The 17,928-nt window shown below is 30.9% G+C and overlaps 1 protein-coding gene across 1 annotated transcript in view; it reads right to left on the bottom strand.

Moving 5' to 3' along the window:
• Positions 1–14,549, bottom strand: part of LOC106468185 (glycerol-3-phosphate dehydrogenase [NAD(+)], cytoplasmic-like) — a 24,561-nt gene extending 10,012 nt beyond the window's left edge. The window contains exons 1-5 of the mRNA XM_013928598.2: positions 14,301–14,549; positions 9,521–9,698; positions 7,861–8,001; positions 5,951–6,092; positions 2,727–2,839 (exon numbers count right to left, since the gene is read on the bottom strand). Coding sequence (XP_013784052.1) covers positions 2,727–2,839; positions 5,951–6,092; positions 7,861–8,001; positions 9,521–9,698; positions 14,301–14,362 — 636 coding nt within the window. The 5' untranslated portion in view covers positions 14,363–14,549. The remainder of the gene's footprint in view (positions 1–2,726; positions 2,840–5,950; positions 6,093–7,860; positions 8,002–9,520; positions 9,699–14,300) is intronic.
• Positions 14,550–17,928: the final 3,379 nt, after the last annotated feature.

Below are 17,928 nucleotides of genomic sequence, written 5' to 3'. Positions count from 1 at the left end.
GTGTGTGTGTGTGTGTGTGTAGTGTGTAGTGTGTATATATATATATATATATATATATATATATATATATATCCATTAACAAAGGATATGATAACCCAACAACTCAATGAAGCAATCCAAGAACAATGAAACACAATAACTGGATTATTTGTGTTAACAATAAGACTACAACCACATGAATTGAAAAGCTGCTTTCATCTTTTTATTCGTGCAATTGAGAGTTTATTGAAGGAAATTACCTTTGAAAACACATCAGAACTATTTCAAGATTATTTCTCACATAAACTGACAGAATAACGAAAAGTGTCAAGTTCTGAAGAAGAAAGGAGAAACCCTTCCCGATCTTCCTGAAGATAGAAGACATCTTGCTCAGTTTTTTATATCTAGCAGTGCCTCAAAAGGTCATGGCGTCACTGGCATATAACTGGTTCATTGAAGTAATTTAAAATGAAAATACACAAATCAAACTGTAGAAAAGTACAAGTTTTATTCTGAGAGAACTGGTTAAATTTGCAATTAGTTTGGAATTCATATATATATATATACATGTATATAATGTTGATAAGTAGTGCTCAGAACACCTGACTCCAATTCTAACTCCAGGAATGTGCTAACTTGCTAAAACGATAATACTACAACATCAGCTATTAGCTTCTGAAATTTTAAGCTAAGTGAACCAAACCTGAAATACTGGCATAAAGCTAAAGGTTGAAAGCAACAGCACTCCACAGGAAAATGCATGTACTAACTACATAAAAGAAAATTATAAGGAAATTAAAGTTCACATCATATTCATGATTATATACAAGGAAAAGGGGGACCCAAAGTTCCAAAGTAGAAACTTAGAAGAACACTTTGTAAGCTGTTATGGAACATGAGATTAAAAGAATTAAAAAGGGGATGTGCAAATAAACATGGGTTAGTACACATGAATTAGTTGAACTTAAGATGAACAGAATAGCTTTATATTTGATACAAAGTTTATTTTTTGAAGGATTTTTCCACAACTGAGTGGAAATACATGCCATAAACACGTGCTTATTAAAAGTGGAACTACAGCTATTATTATTTTTTGACATTTTTAAACAGGGGCAGGAAATTGCTACAACAATGGTGCTAGACAATGCACTAATGAAGACAACAAGTAAGATTTCAATTTAAAAGAAAGATGAAGGTTAAGCTTGCTAGGTGTGAGTTTTTATACACAATGTGATGTGTGTAGTGATAAACATGTGCTATTTGGGGATGGAATTCATGATGAAACACAGGAGTGTGTTAAGAATGTCCTTATACTTAAAGAAATTACAGTGAATTGTGTGTGAGCTACCACACCTAAGGATGAGACGGAATAAACTTTCACAGATTAGATGCCAAGCCAAAAGTTGTATGACTGACTGTGGCAATACTTTGGTGAGAAGAAAACCTATCAGTTATATGTAGAAGACACCAATCCAAGATTTATCTTGATAAAGAAAGTCAAAGAAAATATACTAAAAATGTAAGCACACACACCCCACCCCAATCTCTGTACAGCTAAATTCAGGTCATTTAAGATTTCAGCCAAGAGAGGAAAAATAAACCAAAGATCCCAATTCAGTATAGTAACCCAAGTATCAGGAACTTGAAGTGATCAGGGATAGCAAATGTACCAGTGATGGTGGTAATTAGATAAAACACAAATAATATATTTAGTTTAATTTTATATTTACCTTATGATTTAGTTTTCAATTTCAATAACTTAAATAAATTATCTTATATTTTACATTATCTGTCATAAAAAACAATCAAAATAACACATGATCCAACACTAAAAAAAACACTTCTAAAATCACACAATATTCTGAACTCCATGTCCAATCTTACCAAGTAAGTTTTAATCGTATGGATTTGGATGGGCCATGTTGCATTGTTTAGAAATGTTGACTCACTAATACTAAAAAGTGTTCCTAGTATTATTTTACTCTCAAGTAACTTATAAATTATGATTATAGTTACTACTTGTATTTCTCTCTTTCATTTGGTGGGCAGTAAGCCCATCTGTGAATGCTTAGAGCTGGGTGATTGAACTGATTACTTATTAGCACGTGATAACATTGATTGATTTCATGTAAACTAATCAATTCTAATTATTACTACTTTCGATTTTTTAAACAATCGGCTGATTAAACTGACTGTCTGACCAACTAATCAAATTAATGTTTCTGATTATTACCGTTTTCAATTATTCCAACTATCCAAATACTTGAAATATTGATGTTATGTTATGTTTGTTTGTTAAGAACAAAGATATGTAGTGGGCTATCCCTGCTCTGCCTAATTTTAACCTTATAATTTCTTGTTTTTTTTTTCTCATTTTCTTCAGCTTTGATGATTCAGGGGGTAGGAGGTTAACGATTCAAGGTTCTTGGGTTCGATTCCCATTGTCACCAAACTTACTCATCCTGTACATGTTTCTATGTTATGACAGAGCTACTAAGCCTATCTACTACTATCGTTAATTTTGAATTGCCAACATTCTGTTTTTGCTTGCTTGCTTACATGTTCCACGGTTTGGGAAACACTATACTAGTCGATTTAATCAAATGTAATTGATTAATAAAGCCTTTGCTAATTGATTAAGACAATACCACTCATTGCTCAACTCTAATGCCTATGGTTGTAATGTCATTTGAGAAATAGAGAAATCATTAAAAATTATTTAAAAGAAAGATTTAAGACATACATACCTTTAGTGCTCCACACAATTCAATAGTGTGGATATCATCGACAACAACTACTCTAAAATAATCTGTTTGAACAAGTTCTTTCAACAACTTTCCTTCTTCTTTGTCATTACAACCTACATGAAAATAACCCAAAACAACTTTAACTGTTACTTACAACTTTCTTGTAAATTATAAATTTTAAAAGTTTTTTACATCGTAGTTAAGATTTCTGTTTTGTAAATGAGCAATAATCAGAATAACAAAACAAAAATTGAAAAATGTTAAAACATGCATAATCAAACAGTTAAAAAACATTAAAATATTTTAAGGCCAGGCATGATTAAAAAAAACTTTTTATTCAAACATTTTTAGATACTAGCAGAAATGCCACCCTATGGGTGGCTATTTGTGTTAGTGTTTACGAATTGTAGTATTCACACCTCATTGACAAAAAATTTAGAAAAGGGACATTTTCTAAAAAAGGATTCTTTTCTGGAAAGTACTGCACGGGACACGTTCCGATTGTGCTCTTTAATCATATGCAACTCATTTCATCAAAATGATTCAATGTTCAGAGCTCAAAATTTTCATAAGTTTTACCAATATAAACTGTAATGTTTTTATACATTAAAAGTGGTACCATTTATTAAAAAATAATAGTATTTTTAAGAACTCCAGTTTATAAGTACTACATTTAAAAATTACATCAATAAAGATATAATCAAACCCTCACGTACAATCCTAATGAAAGTGGTGTTGTTGTTGTTACTGTGAGGAGAGTACTTTTATTTAAAATTGTGTTCTATTATAAAGTAATCTTAGTTGCACATACCACAGTTATTTTTCTAATTGCCTGAATCTTGAAAACTCAAAGTGTGAAATTTGTTATGGATTTTTGTTTGTGGTGCCATTCAATAGATGGCACAGTAGTTTTGGTTACATACATAGATATGTCCATTACAGTAAGATTGTACACGTTTTCAACTGGAACAGTTTCTCTCTGTCACACACACACACAAAACAAAATAATTTATTATAACCTGAGAAAGAAGGTTGATGTAGACAAAAGAATGAAAAGGATATGGAAAAGAAAAAAATCAAACACAAAGAGAAAAGATTAAAAAAAAAACAAAGTGTTGTTAAATATCCTGTGCTGGTGGAGAAAGAAAGATTTTTGTATACGAGAACCTACACCCACTTTTGGAGATGAGACAGCTGGAAAACATACCTGCACGTGTGGGTGGGTGGGTGTGCGCCCTCATGTGTCAGCTTAAAGAATACTGTATCACATCAAGATATCTTATACTTGAATTATAAACCAAAATACGGAAAAACTGAAACAAGTCAGTTAAGATACAGACAAACTGTCTCAAAAATTATTAGGAGTGAGGATTAAACACCAGTCATTTGTGAACTTGAAGAGAGTGAACATCATGATAAAATTAAGATATCTAATGTTGAATTGCTGACGAAAGAAACAAAACTTCCTCAGTGATAAACAAACAAGTAATAAAAAATTATATTATAAATGTTTGGAAACAGCTCGAACGGGTAATGAAGAAAACTATTATAAAAGTTTGGAAACAGCTCGAACGGGTAATGAAGAAAACTATTATAAAAGTTTGGAAACAGCTTGAATGGGTAATGAAGAAAACTATTATAAAATTTTGGAAACAGCTTGAACGGGTAATGAAGAAACTATTATAAAAGTTTGGAAAAGCTTGAATGGGTAATGAAGAAAATTATTATAAAAGTTTGGAAACAGCTTGAATGGGTAATGAAGAAAACTATTATAAAAGTTTGGAAACAGCTTGAATGGGTAATGAAGAAAATTATTATAAAAGTTTGGAAACAGCTTGAATGGGTAATGAAGAAAACTTTCAAAAGTTTGGAAACAGCTTGAATGGGTAATGAAGAAAACTATCATAAAAGTGCAACATTTCAACAAGATTATGTCATCATCGGGTACAAGTAGTTTACACAGACACTAAAATATATATACAGTATGGAACATAGAGATAACATGACCAGAGATCGCTTAACAGCTTAGTAAAGGTATATTGGTACCCCGAGGTGTTGGTTTAGAGTAGGGCTGTTTTATTTAATTAAGATAGCTTACTTTATTTTGGATTTGTTGATGTCTATTTCTTTGTTTAAAATTATAATGTTTTGTATAGAAATGCTGTGGTTTTTTGAGTTGAAATGGTGATAAAAACAAGACTGAAGACGCCACAAAAGTCAATAAGCAAAACCCATCATGAGGTTCCTGAATACAAAATTCACTGCTTTCCTCATAAAAAAAGATAAATTCAAATATAACAGCCACTTGAAAAAGTCAGAAAAGAAGTTTCTCAAAATCTTCCCTTTGAACCTGATTATTTTTCCAGGTCTGATCAGAAAGACTCAGCATTACAATTGAATATGGGAAGGAAGGAACCAGTCAGAAGCTTGCATGTTGGCAAATCTGGTTAAACATAGTGATTATGTTACCTTTGAGTTACTGTTGTTTGTGTGTTGATAAGAGGTTAAAGAAACTTTAATTCAGGGTATTTTGGCATTTTCAATCTCAAAAGCACCTTATATGATGCATGGGTTTAATTACCAGGTCAGAAACCTCAACATTCAAACCTACTGTTCAGAAGGAGGGCAATCGCTTGGCAGTATTTGTCACCTACGCAGTTACTCTTAAATGAATATTAGGACTGACGATCAGATCTACACCTGCAGCTAAAAGTGCAGAGTGTGCTCAGCAGCATATTAAAATTTTAACCTTGGACCTTCCAATTCACAGTCTGTCATGTTACCCACTAAACCATGTCCAGCCCTTAATTCAGAATACATAGTAGTATAGTGAATAAAAAAGTTAAAATGTATGGGCAAATCAAAGGCATGAAAGAGCACATAAATGTTTAAGAAACTAAAAATGTACAAAATAAAAATATCAGACTTTTAAACAAACAATGAAAGTATATAGAAAACTTCTACTGCAGATGGAAATCCTGTAGGCAATAGACAACATAAAATCATAAAAATAAGAATTCAAAAGACATGTAACAATGTCACGAAAGAAAAAATGATTAAAGAGAGGTACTGCAGAATTAAGAATTATTACAAATGTTGAAATCTCTAATTTCACAACTGTGTTAATAAAGATAATGGAGGAACTTAAAGATATATGATCTTTAACACTGTATAAAGTTCTTTCTGGAAGTAAAAGTAGAGAGAGATGTAGCTTAAGAACCCACCTATTGTTGTCTCACAGAACTTCTCTGCTGCCACTTCAGGAGCAAGATTAGCACCCATTAACACTGCTACATCTATATTTAGCAATTTATTGATGACATTGCTTATCAAATCTATGCCGCCACCAGGTGTAATATCAAAACCCTATGGAATAAATACGGATTACTTAAATACACTACTCAAAATAATTAAATAATAATTGAAATCTGCAATATTACAGGATTGTCAAAGCAAACACAAATTCTATAAAATAATATCAAAAGTACCTTTACTTATTTTTTTTAAGCCAATGATCCATCACAATGATCAGTTATGTAATCTGATGTCCAAATGCTTGGTCAAGAAGTACATGTTTTTATTGGTGTTTTAAAGCACAAAGCTACACAGTATCTAAAGCTCAGGGCCAGATTAATAAGATAGCGAGAGAGCAAAGGTAACTTCAGTTCTGTGCCCCTCCCCTTTTGCCACAAGATCTCTTTTTTTATTTTTGCATTGAGACAACCTTTTACCAAATATAAAGGTTTTAAAATATTAATTCCAAGTTATCAAATTATCAGAGAAGCTATTAAAAAAAAAGAAAGACGTAACCACTGTTGGCCCCTTAAAACCATAGGGCAATTCATAGGCATATTAACTATCTACTCTACCCTTTTTTTAATAAAGCCCTGCTGATGACTCTTATTTGCACATATGTTAGTTTTATGATCATTACATAAAGTTGGTGAGTGTTATTAATTCTGTGAACCAAATAACACGCTTCCTCCACCAAATATATTTTGGATTATTCTAGTTTTATGTAAGCTGAGGTAGGGATAAAGATATATAACACATCTAACTAGTATATGTACATTTCACTATCCAAGAACATTTTTATTAAAAGTTTAGTAAATATTAGTAACAGTTTAGGATTTGATTTATGAAAACATTATGCTTCCATAAAAAAAACACTTTTAAGTTTTAAGTTGTATTAGCCAGATAAAAATGTGATTTGTTATTTTCCCCCTTTAGAAATGCATATATCAATTATCTACACAAACAAACATTTCCTGCATAATCATACAAAATTATATTAAAATAGTTGAAATACAAAAATTGCCTCATTTTCTTTACAGTTTCAGTTCCAAGGTAAGCAGGATTGTTCAACATCTTTTAACACTCATATTTCCCGTCCATTTCATAAGTAATATTTTGAGTAAGTGAAAAAATTCTGCTGTAGAAGAAGCTTATTATGTAAAATATTAAACTTGTCAAAAATACTAAAGATAAAAAAAACAGTAATCTTCTCAAAACAATGGTGGAAAAACCTTTTATAACCATATTCAGTTTCTTTAAAAAAATTTCTAAATTTCCAACAATTTTTACTTTATTATTTTAAAAACAGTTTTTTTTTAAACCATAAGAAATTGATAAAAGAGGTAAGTATGAATTTTTTAGAATTTTATTTTATTTCCAGGTATAAATTTACATTTGACTTATTTGGACTATCCTACTCAACTACAAGCTTTTTTATTTTCTTATACTCAATTTGGATGTCTAAAATACTCATCCAATCTCCTCCTAAACTCCTTCAGTGTTGCTGCTCCTATCAAACTTAAAAGTAAACTATTCCATTGGTCAATTTATCTAATTTCCAAATGTCTATAATGCATCTGTGACAGCAGGTTTCTTGCACTTTTCACACACTTACATACAAACACTCCAATATTAACATATTAGTATAACTTACTTTGTCTTTTGTCATACACTTGCATACAAACACTCCAATATTAACACATTAGTATACATTACTTTGTATCTTTTTTCATATACTTACATACAAACACTAATATTAACACATTAGTATAACTTATTTTGCCTTTTTTCATACACGTACATACAAAAACTCTAATATTTACACATTTGTGTAACTTACTTTGATCAGGGAAACACCAATGGCTGTTGGTTTTATTTTCCCAACTAATGGTTGACAAGTTACCCTGACAAACTTATGAGGTAGTACAAAAATAATAATATCAGCATCTTTGGCTGTATCCACTACATCAGGATTTGCTACCTATACAAAAGACAAAAATCATTAAAAATGAAAATATGTGTTAAAAACATTTACTTAGAGACACAATAAACCGTCGCCCAGCTAAGTTATATAATATATAGTACTTAATTTTACATCCATGATGAAAAAAAAAAAAGCAGAAAAGAATTTTTTAAAACTATTGGCCAGTGAAATATTATAGAAGTTATAACCAGTTGTGTCATGAGAATCACATCTTAATGTATATTAACACTATATTTTAAAAACAAACAGGAAATGGAAATATATATATATATCTATTTTTTTCTAATCTAAAAATTAAAATATGTTACCATTAAAGAAGAACATAACTTGCAACCCTTGATAAATGTCAAAACTGGGGGTTGAACAAGTGATAATGTCCTCTCATAGTTGATTAATATACTATGGAAAAGTTTTTTTTTTAATTATTCCTGACAACAGCCTTATTACATCGTTCCTAAGACAACATCTATCAACCCAATGATACACTATTTATGCTAAACTTAAAGAAACATTGTACTTAAACAATATGTTGTAAACAACCTACATTTCATTCTACTGATTCATGATAAAACAGCACACTCAAGGGTATATTAATTATTTCATAAGGACATTTGACATGCAATGGTGAAAAAGTATAGTAAATTATTCAACTTATATTTATTCAAATTCGATGATGAGGAACCCACTTTGAGACTAATAATACTTGGAGACGAATTGAATGGGTAAAGAAGAAAAACTTTAATATAAGTTTAACATAACAGAAATGTACAATGTTTGCTGTTATTGTTATGTTAAATGTATATTAAAGTTTTTCTTCATTACCCATTCAAGCCGACACCAAGTATTATTAACATATATTTATATTTTTTGTTTCCAATTTCAGAAACATATATATATATATATATAGAGAGAGAGAGAGAGAGAGAAGAGAGATACACACAAACTTTTTTAATGTTAAATTACATAACAGATAAAAAGTTTAAACATGCAGATTTACATTCAGGAAAATTTGTAGTCTTCAAAAAAATAGAACCATATTTTTGATGAAAAAAACTGAAAGATTATTGACTAAGTATTTTCCAGTGTCTTCAAAAAATACAATTATTAATACGACATCATTATATATCTATAAATACAGTACACCGATTTACTGTGACTTAGGACATGTTTTTATTACTGAGTAGACTCACAACAAAGTCACTGCATTAGAACTTTATTAAAGAGAATTTAATGTTACACTTTCACCAATTACACCACATTTTGATGCAGATGTTACATTTAGACTTGGGTAGCTGCTTTCCATCGTTCTAACCTTGTAACAGCTTTATGCATCTACAAAATGATAAATCTAACAAAACTTTTATATGTTAGTTATTTTCACTAGGATTCAAATCATCCTGAACTTTGCACCGTTACTCACAACAGTACAATTCACTATAAACTAGCAACATCGTGTACATTGTATGATATTTCATAACATGAGTGAAATTTGACATAATATTAATGGGTTACTTACAACATTTGGTGGTATAGGAAAACCTGGCAAGTATTTCACATTTTCATGTTTTGTATTGATTATTTCACTCAGCTTCTGTCCATCTACTAGTTCTTCGAAGACATACATTTTTACTGTGCTATCAAATTTTCCATTCCTTGACACATTACTTCCAATGATTCTGGAAATAGCAGAGCCCCTGCAATGCAGTTTACAAGAATAAATCTTTTAAAAAGATGTTTTACAGGGTTTAGAAAGATATGTCTTCACTTATAAAACAAAATCTTAACTTCATAACCAAAAGTGAACAAATAATTTAATTTATTGAATCAGCTTTTAAGATAAATATCAAATTAACGTAACAGAGACAAGATACCATTCAGTTGTGCAAGGCTGTCCTTGCACACACACACACACCCTTGAGAAATTAAACATTTAAACACATTCTTTATTTTTTTAACTCATAAATTTCCTCTCTTAAACTCCTATAAAGTTCTGGCCTGTATTGCTGCCTTACCACAAATCATTGTGTAAGAAAATCACCGTGTTAGAGAAATGAAACTGTCTTTACTAGAGCCTAGTCTGTCTTTTCCAAATCATCTTCATAATTTAGCAAAAAGAAACCAGAGGCTTTTTATCATATTAACTTTGCAGATAATCTTGTAAACTTCAACAAGATCACCTCATATAGTTGTTTTTTTTAAAGAGAAAATCAGTTAAGATAGCTTAACCTATCCCCAAACAATAGCCCATCTATCCTCAGAATCACTCTGATAGCCACTCTTCTGAACCCTTCCCAATAAGAAAATATTCTTTCTTAGATAAAGACAAAAACTTTATTCATTATTCTATGTGAGATTACCTCTTTAAACTTAGAATAAATATGTCTATAAGTACACTATAAAATACTATTAGCTTTATAAATACTAGTGACAGAGCACCATCTTGATAGCTTACATGACATGTCAACCACTAGTCCAAGATCCTTTTCTACAGTCACCCTTCTCAGTGGGTTCCCATTCATATAAAACATATGATCCAAATTATGATAACCAAAATGTATTACCTTGCACTTACTATAACCAAAGGTCAATTAACAAGTATTTGTCCAATCTACTAATTTATCAAAGTCATTTTGTAGTACCTAAATACAGCTAGAAGTTTTTAATGGCATCAGCTAGCCTTACTAATTTACTATTATGCACTTATCAATATCATAAAAGTACACGTTCAAAGCACTGATTCCCGAGGTAATCCACTAGTAACAAGGATCCAGTTTGACTGGACTCCCTCAATAAATAACAGCAATTTGTACAGATAAAAATACAATATATGTATGGACCTAAAAAGGAAACTTACAGTGTGCAATAGCCTTGTCACGTTGATAATAGTAAATATATATTACATGGAAAAGGTGTAAATACTATATTTCATTAGCATAAAAAAAATAAAAATGTACCATATTAAATGTTTATCTTACCGAACAAAAATTATATTTAAAAATTGTTATTTATCTAACCTGAAAAGTAAGATTTATGGAAAAACCAACAACAACGACATGAGTTTACAATCACAGATTTAACAACACAAAATGACAAGTGCTCAATATTTATACCACAAATGTTTGAATGCAATTTAGTTGGCAAGAAAAAAACAAGCTTCACAAAAGAAAGGGGGGGAAGCAAGGCCACAGATATTTTACCTTCAGGTCAGGGAAAACTAGACACTTATCCTATGATATCTTTCATCCCCCCCCACCTCCTTGAACTTTGTAGCACACAATGTACAAGTGGGCCAAGTATACTGCTTGTCATACATAAGCACATTAATTTACTTTTTGATTCTATTTCCAAATGTTTTTGTATTTCATTATGAAAATTACAGTTAAATGCAGACAAAAGCACAGTTAGTCCAACAATGCAATCCAAACTAGGATTTTATTTTTACTTCCATGTATTAAAGTTGCGAGTTTCACGAATACATACTAAAACTGTACTTGTAATACTTTATTTAATTCCAACATCTACATAGTCAACCTAAAAAAATATAAATACTCTCCACAGGATCTGCTAGTGCAAAATATGTGAACCTACATCCAATGATGTAAGTAAAAAAAAAGTTATTAAAAACTGGACAGAGCTTAGAGTTTTGGGGAGGGGAAGAATTTTTACTCATTCTAGGGTCATCATCAGGCATAATTAACATTTCTTAAGGTAAGTAAGCAAAACAATGTTATTAAAATAAGGAACAAGCTCCTAATTTTAGGAAGACCTTCCAATTAATTTCGGGCATAATTCAGGAGCAATAATGTAAGCAGGAATTATATTAATAAGACTACTAAAAAAAAGAAGAGAACATTGTATCTATACAAACAATTATAGATTTAACAGAATCTTATGTACTTTGCAATCTACTCTGCAGACTTAGTATCAGTGAACACAGTGTTTGTGCCTTCACTTCCATAACAGCCTTGGCAGAAATACAACTGCTCTTGTCTATCAACAACATGATCAACATGTGTTTAAGTGATAATCTTCATTTGATCTGTATTTTCACTTACTGCACAGTGTCTTGATTAAACAATATAATTAAAAGGGGGATATATATATATATGTGCATGTTCAAAGATGTAAAACCTGTGACATTTGTTATCTTGGCAAATATTTCGGCTGAAATGGAAGGATACAAGCATGTATTTATTTCAATATAAACAACTATCTACATGTACATGTAGAATCAAACAAGCCAACAATTTCCAGCATAACTTCATCTCACTCCCTTATTATGTATTTTCTCTCCAATGTATACCTTGTTATAGATTTAATACTGAACAGTTTAGCAATTATAAATAGTTAAATAGTGCTTTTTTATTTGCAGGAGCTGAAACTTCTGATTATATATATATATATTGAAATTAGTCTTGCCAAAGCATGTGCACATAGTGATATTAAAAAGACTTGCATGATTTTTTTATAGTAAATCTTTTCTGTTATATTCTATGAAACATGTTCATTTCTAGATAAATAGGTCATGTCTGTTTTTCCATTTACAAATAGACTGCATCTCTTGTTTTTCTAAGATTACCGGTTAGCTTGCACAATTTTTGTAAAGTATAAAATGTAATGTTATAGTAACATATATAGATAAAAAAAATCTAGATTTGAAACTTTTACTTTGTTCCAAAGTATGTATACTTATTAAAAAGATTCACACTTGTCAACTTTGACCAAACTTGATGCCCATTTAGTTACAGAAATGAAGCCACGTTGTGTTCACACATTCATCATCATTGATACAATTTACATAAACTAATGACATGCATGTATACTGTACAGTATATACAGTAATATATAAGACAAAAAAAAATATTACATTAATTCAGCATTTCATATTTTTTGTCACAGCACAAAAACAACTATATTAATAACAAAGGCATCTATTATTGAGCTGTACCAAATGGCCACAACTTCTCCAAATTAAACTACTACAAAATAAGCTGTATGATAATTTTCTACAAGATCATTACCTCTTTAATCTTTGGAACCTTTTACAATACATAAGTCAAAACCTGTATATACTGTAATAATTCATAGCATTTCTGGTTCTCAAACTATCTTTGTTTCTCAGGTTACAGATAAACTACAATGTTACTGATGGCTTGTCCACAATTTTCATGCATCATTACCACATAAAACAGTACAGCTTTTAGTTCGAATAAGCTTATTGTACTATATGTACACAACACAGTTTAAATATTTGCTGTAAAAATATCTTAACAATAATAATATATATATATACCTATTTATCATACATAAAATAGTTTCTAATTTTAACAACATATAACTGAAAAATATTTTAAATCTATCTGTGTCAACATATAAGTTATCAGTTCTATTTATAACAATCATCATTCTGTTTACTTTCAACCTACAGAGACTATAAGTATAACCAAGTTTAACATTACTTGGACAAATCACTCCATTCAGTACTGGTCCCTTTATTACCCTTATATAGCTTGTCCTATTTGTCCATGTGTGCCAACATGTTGTCCTTCACAATTACTAACGAGGCAAAAACAAACTGGGTCAATGTGGGGCCAAAAAATAATATGTGAACATAGTCAAAGTCAGAAACCTACTAAAACTAAAATGAATGTGTATCATAGTAATTTTATTGAAAAACAAGCATATGGTATAATAAAATATAAAATATTAATATACTTGTAGATACAATGACAAAAAAAAAGAATAATATATACACTTTATTCTTATTTATATTACTTGTATTTACGTTTAATAAGTGATATACTAAGGTCTTTTTCTGTTGTTTTTTTTCAAGTATGTTTGAACAAGGAATAAAAACACCATTAGTTTAATATTATATTACAAACCTTATTTAAGCACAGACAATAATGTAAACTAAGAAATGTAAATCTGTACAATCTGTTTGCAAGACCAGACATAAAGTCATACCTTTAAAACTTCTAACACTCTTAATACCTTTAACAGATAATTGGAGTAATGGTAATATTGTTAGTAATAGTACTTATTTCAGTTATTACGTCAATAAATTTTTAAATAAGCATAAGTTAGTACTGATGCTGTGATAAGTAAATTGTGTAACTATGAGCAGTAACACGTTATCTTACTATGAATAATTTATAAAAAAACAAAAACATTATCAATAATTAACTTACAACGTTACCGCTTACACTATAATAATATTAACAGTAATAACTAAATAAGATTAAGAATGTTTAAGAATAAGATATGACTGATGACACGATATTGGTAATACATACCAGTTTCCTGATCCTATAATGGACACTTTCTTAGGGGAAGACAGCTTCACAGCTTCGTTCATTTTTGGAATCAAAAATATTTAGTCTTTCAATAGAGCTTCGATCAAACTAACTTCAAGCTTACACTCACTTTCTAACGAATCGTAACTATTTTCTAGCCAATTCCATCAACACATACAACTCCCTCTAAAACCGATACTGAATGATAGTCTGCTACAGATGCCTTTCATAACTGTATTAAATGTGGTTGGTAGAGGTCGCTGCTAGCAATAGTAGAAGCTTTAGCAATTAGTTTTTTGAGAACCTACAACAGTAGTTAATCAAAAAAATTCAAGAAAGTATGAAAAGGAACTAGATGTTGGTGATCCTGCTTAGCGTCATGATTAATGTGTGTGAGAATATGAACAGAACTTTCGAATCGGCATTATTGCGATGTGAAAAGTATTTGAGTCTAGTAATGACACGTTTTAAGACTTCCTCTTTGAATATTTCAGAAGAAGAATTAGTTGCATTGACATTACATAATCTTCAAACATCTATGTAAATTACATATGATAGGTAAAGAGCAGTCCAAACACCCAACAGGATATGTCGTTTGTCAAGTGTTTTTATACATACCACAAAGATCAAATAAGGTGCATCATTTCATATATTACCTTGTTTGTTTTCGAGAAAAATTTACATGATTAAAGTTTTGTATAAAAAGTTAACTTTATATTTGGTAATGTCTTCAATTTAATTTTTTTTTCCAGCAAGATCTGCAGTACGCCTTATTTTCACATTACTAGTAGAAGAGCTAGGATACTATAAAAAAGTTAAAGAAGATTTAAACTATTTACAGTACTTGAAATTAAAATGAACTATGGGTGTTATGATTCTGTTGTACAACCTGCTTGAGGACGGATATTAGCAGCAACCTGTAAGCGTTTTGTTTGTTCTAGAATGATCCATTAATACTAGCTGAGTGAGGCTGAATATGCGGCTTCGTAGCTCAAATATATAACAATATTTTATAGAGCTAACAAAAGTAGATTGGACAATGCTTCGAAAGCCTTCCGTTTTTACGCCTTTAGGTCAGTTTGGCAGAGTCTGCCTAGTTATGCTATCTTTGTAGATCTTTAGTTTTTTAAGGTCTACTGTACAACTGTCATCCTGAACCAGGCATTATATTCCCTTTCCCCTTCTTCTCGTTCCATTATGAATAGACTTTCTATATTATGTAAAACCATAACTTTGAGCTAGTATTAAGCACATGCACAATTTCTCTAAATGTCATATACGTGTAATATAGTTAAATATTATAGAACGTCTAATGGCAACTTCAATAAACCAATCCCTCTGATGGCTCAGTGGTAACATTTGGGCATATAACGCTAAAAAAATCGGGTTTTGATACCCGCAGTGGAGAGATAATATAGGTAGCCCTTTGTTTAGCATTACATTTAAAAACAAACTCTCCAAACAACAATAAACCAAACAGTCTTTTGTAATGTGAATGTTTTCCTTTGCAATCGCAAAGCACCCAGGATACAAAGTTAAAACACAATATTCACACACATATATATATATATTATATAATATTATTAATGACATATATTATATATATATATGTGTGTGTGTGTGTTTGTAAGAATTATCTTTTGTGATATATCAGTAGTTTACGTTTTGTTTGATGTCCTTTACCTAGGATCAATTTTTCTCATTCTGGACTAAAATAAAACTGTAATCCAGCACTTAGACTATATACATATAGATAAGAACCTGAGTCATTCTCACAATAAAAATATTTTTAATAACAAGATACAGACAATAAAAAAAAAGTTTGTACAGTAACTGAATGAGCAATAATATCACAAATATTTACTTAGGTGATTCTTAAAATAAAATAAAATATTATGTAATTACTTATAAGAATTTAACTATCCTTGTAACCTGATTCATTCAGAACTGTTTGAAGAAAGATATCTCCCAATGTCTCAGCGGGGGAAAAAATGAGAGCTTATAAGGCTAAAATTCTGAATTTGATCCCTACGGTTGACATAACACATGTAGTTCATTGAAGAAAAATAAGAAAGATCACAACAAGACGTCTGACTGTTTGAATTGTAATGTTAGATAAATAGCTGTTGGTTTATGTGATATCACTTAGAAGACTAATGATTTTAGAATGAGAATTTTAATTTATTTTTTTTTGCAAGACTAATCAAATTTTTTTTATCAATCTTAATGAAGCAATCAAATTAAATTTTAGCTATCTATCTTAAATATTTCAAGCAAAGGCTTGTAATTTAATGTTCTACTGAAGTTAATAAGAAGTAACAATACTGGAGCAAAATCATAAACTTTCTGATGAGATACGTATGTACGTGATGGAGTAACGAGCAGTTATAAATGAAATAATTCAAATTTACGAAAGAGACAAATTATAAAACGTATGATTTCGTTTTAATAACAAAAATGTAACATGATCCGCTGATTTCTTTCTTTTTCTTTTTTTTAACTGCAGAATACCGTCCTTGAAAAAACATCCATCATCCCCTTCTTTTCTTATTTATATTACGAGCTACCCCTCACCAGCTGTACATTATATATATAACAAGAAGAAGATGGAAACGAGAAGTGGCAAATCAAACTCCAGCTTAGCAGATTTGATGGCAGCAATGCAAGAACAGCAAAAGAAACAAGAAGAACGAGAAAATAAACAAGAAGAGAGACAACAGCAGTGGCAAGTAAACCTGCAACAGTGGCAGCTCGAACAACAAAATAAACAGGAAGAGAGATTACAGCAGTTGTTGGAGGAAAAAGAAAAGAAACCAGAAAAGAAACAAGAAGAGGGACAACAGCAATGGCAAGAAAACATGTAACAGTGGAAGCTCGAACAGCAAAATAAACAATAGATATTACATCAGTTGGTGGAGGAAAAAGAAAAGAAACAAGAAGAACGAGAATAGAAACAAGAAGAGAGATTACAGGAGTTGTTGGAGGAAAAATAAAGGAAACAAGAAGAGAGACTACAGCAGTGGTTGGAGGAGAAAGAAAAGAAACAAGAAGAGAGGTTACAGCAGTGATTGGAGGAGAAAGAAAAGAAACAAGAAGAGAGGTTACAGCAGTGGTTGGAGGAGAAAGAAAATGAACAAGAAGAGAGACTACAGCAGTGGCAAGAAAACCAGCACCAGTGGCAACTGGAACAAGAAAGGAAACAAGAAGTACAAATGGAAAAGATTAGTAAATTTCAAAGTGAATTAAATACTTTAAAGGATGATTTACAGTCTTTTACACAAGGATGATATATTAGCCATGGACCTAATCAGCCCCAGACAACGGGAAGCCCCTTCCAGACCCCGCAGCTAAACCCTAATGCAGACATCTACAGTACTGTCAGAAGTCACATTCCAGAGTGTCAGCAATAGGGGTGATCTAGTGCAAAGAAAGCCACAGGAATTCGATGGGAGGGTACCATGGGAAGCATATAGAGCACAATTTGAGCTCCTGGCAGAAATGAATGGATGGACAGAGGAGCAGAAAGCAGTGTACCTGGCAACGAGCCTGAAAGGACAACCACTGGAAATACTTGTACAGTTGTCAGCAGACGACAGGCACAACTATAGAGTACTGGTGGCTGCTTTAG

The sequence above is a fragment of the Limulus polyphemus genome, unplaced genomic scaffold, assembly GCF_000517525.1.
Source record: "Limulus polyphemus unplaced genomic scaffold, Limulus_polyphemus-2.1.2 Scaffold2905, whole genome shotgun sequence".
NCBI lineage: Eukaryota > Metazoa > Arthropoda > Merostomata > Xiphosura > Limulidae > Limulus > Limulus polyphemus.
The sequence above is the reverse complement of the archived record's forward strand: the minus strand, read 5'-3'. Positions and strand labels throughout refer to the sequence as shown.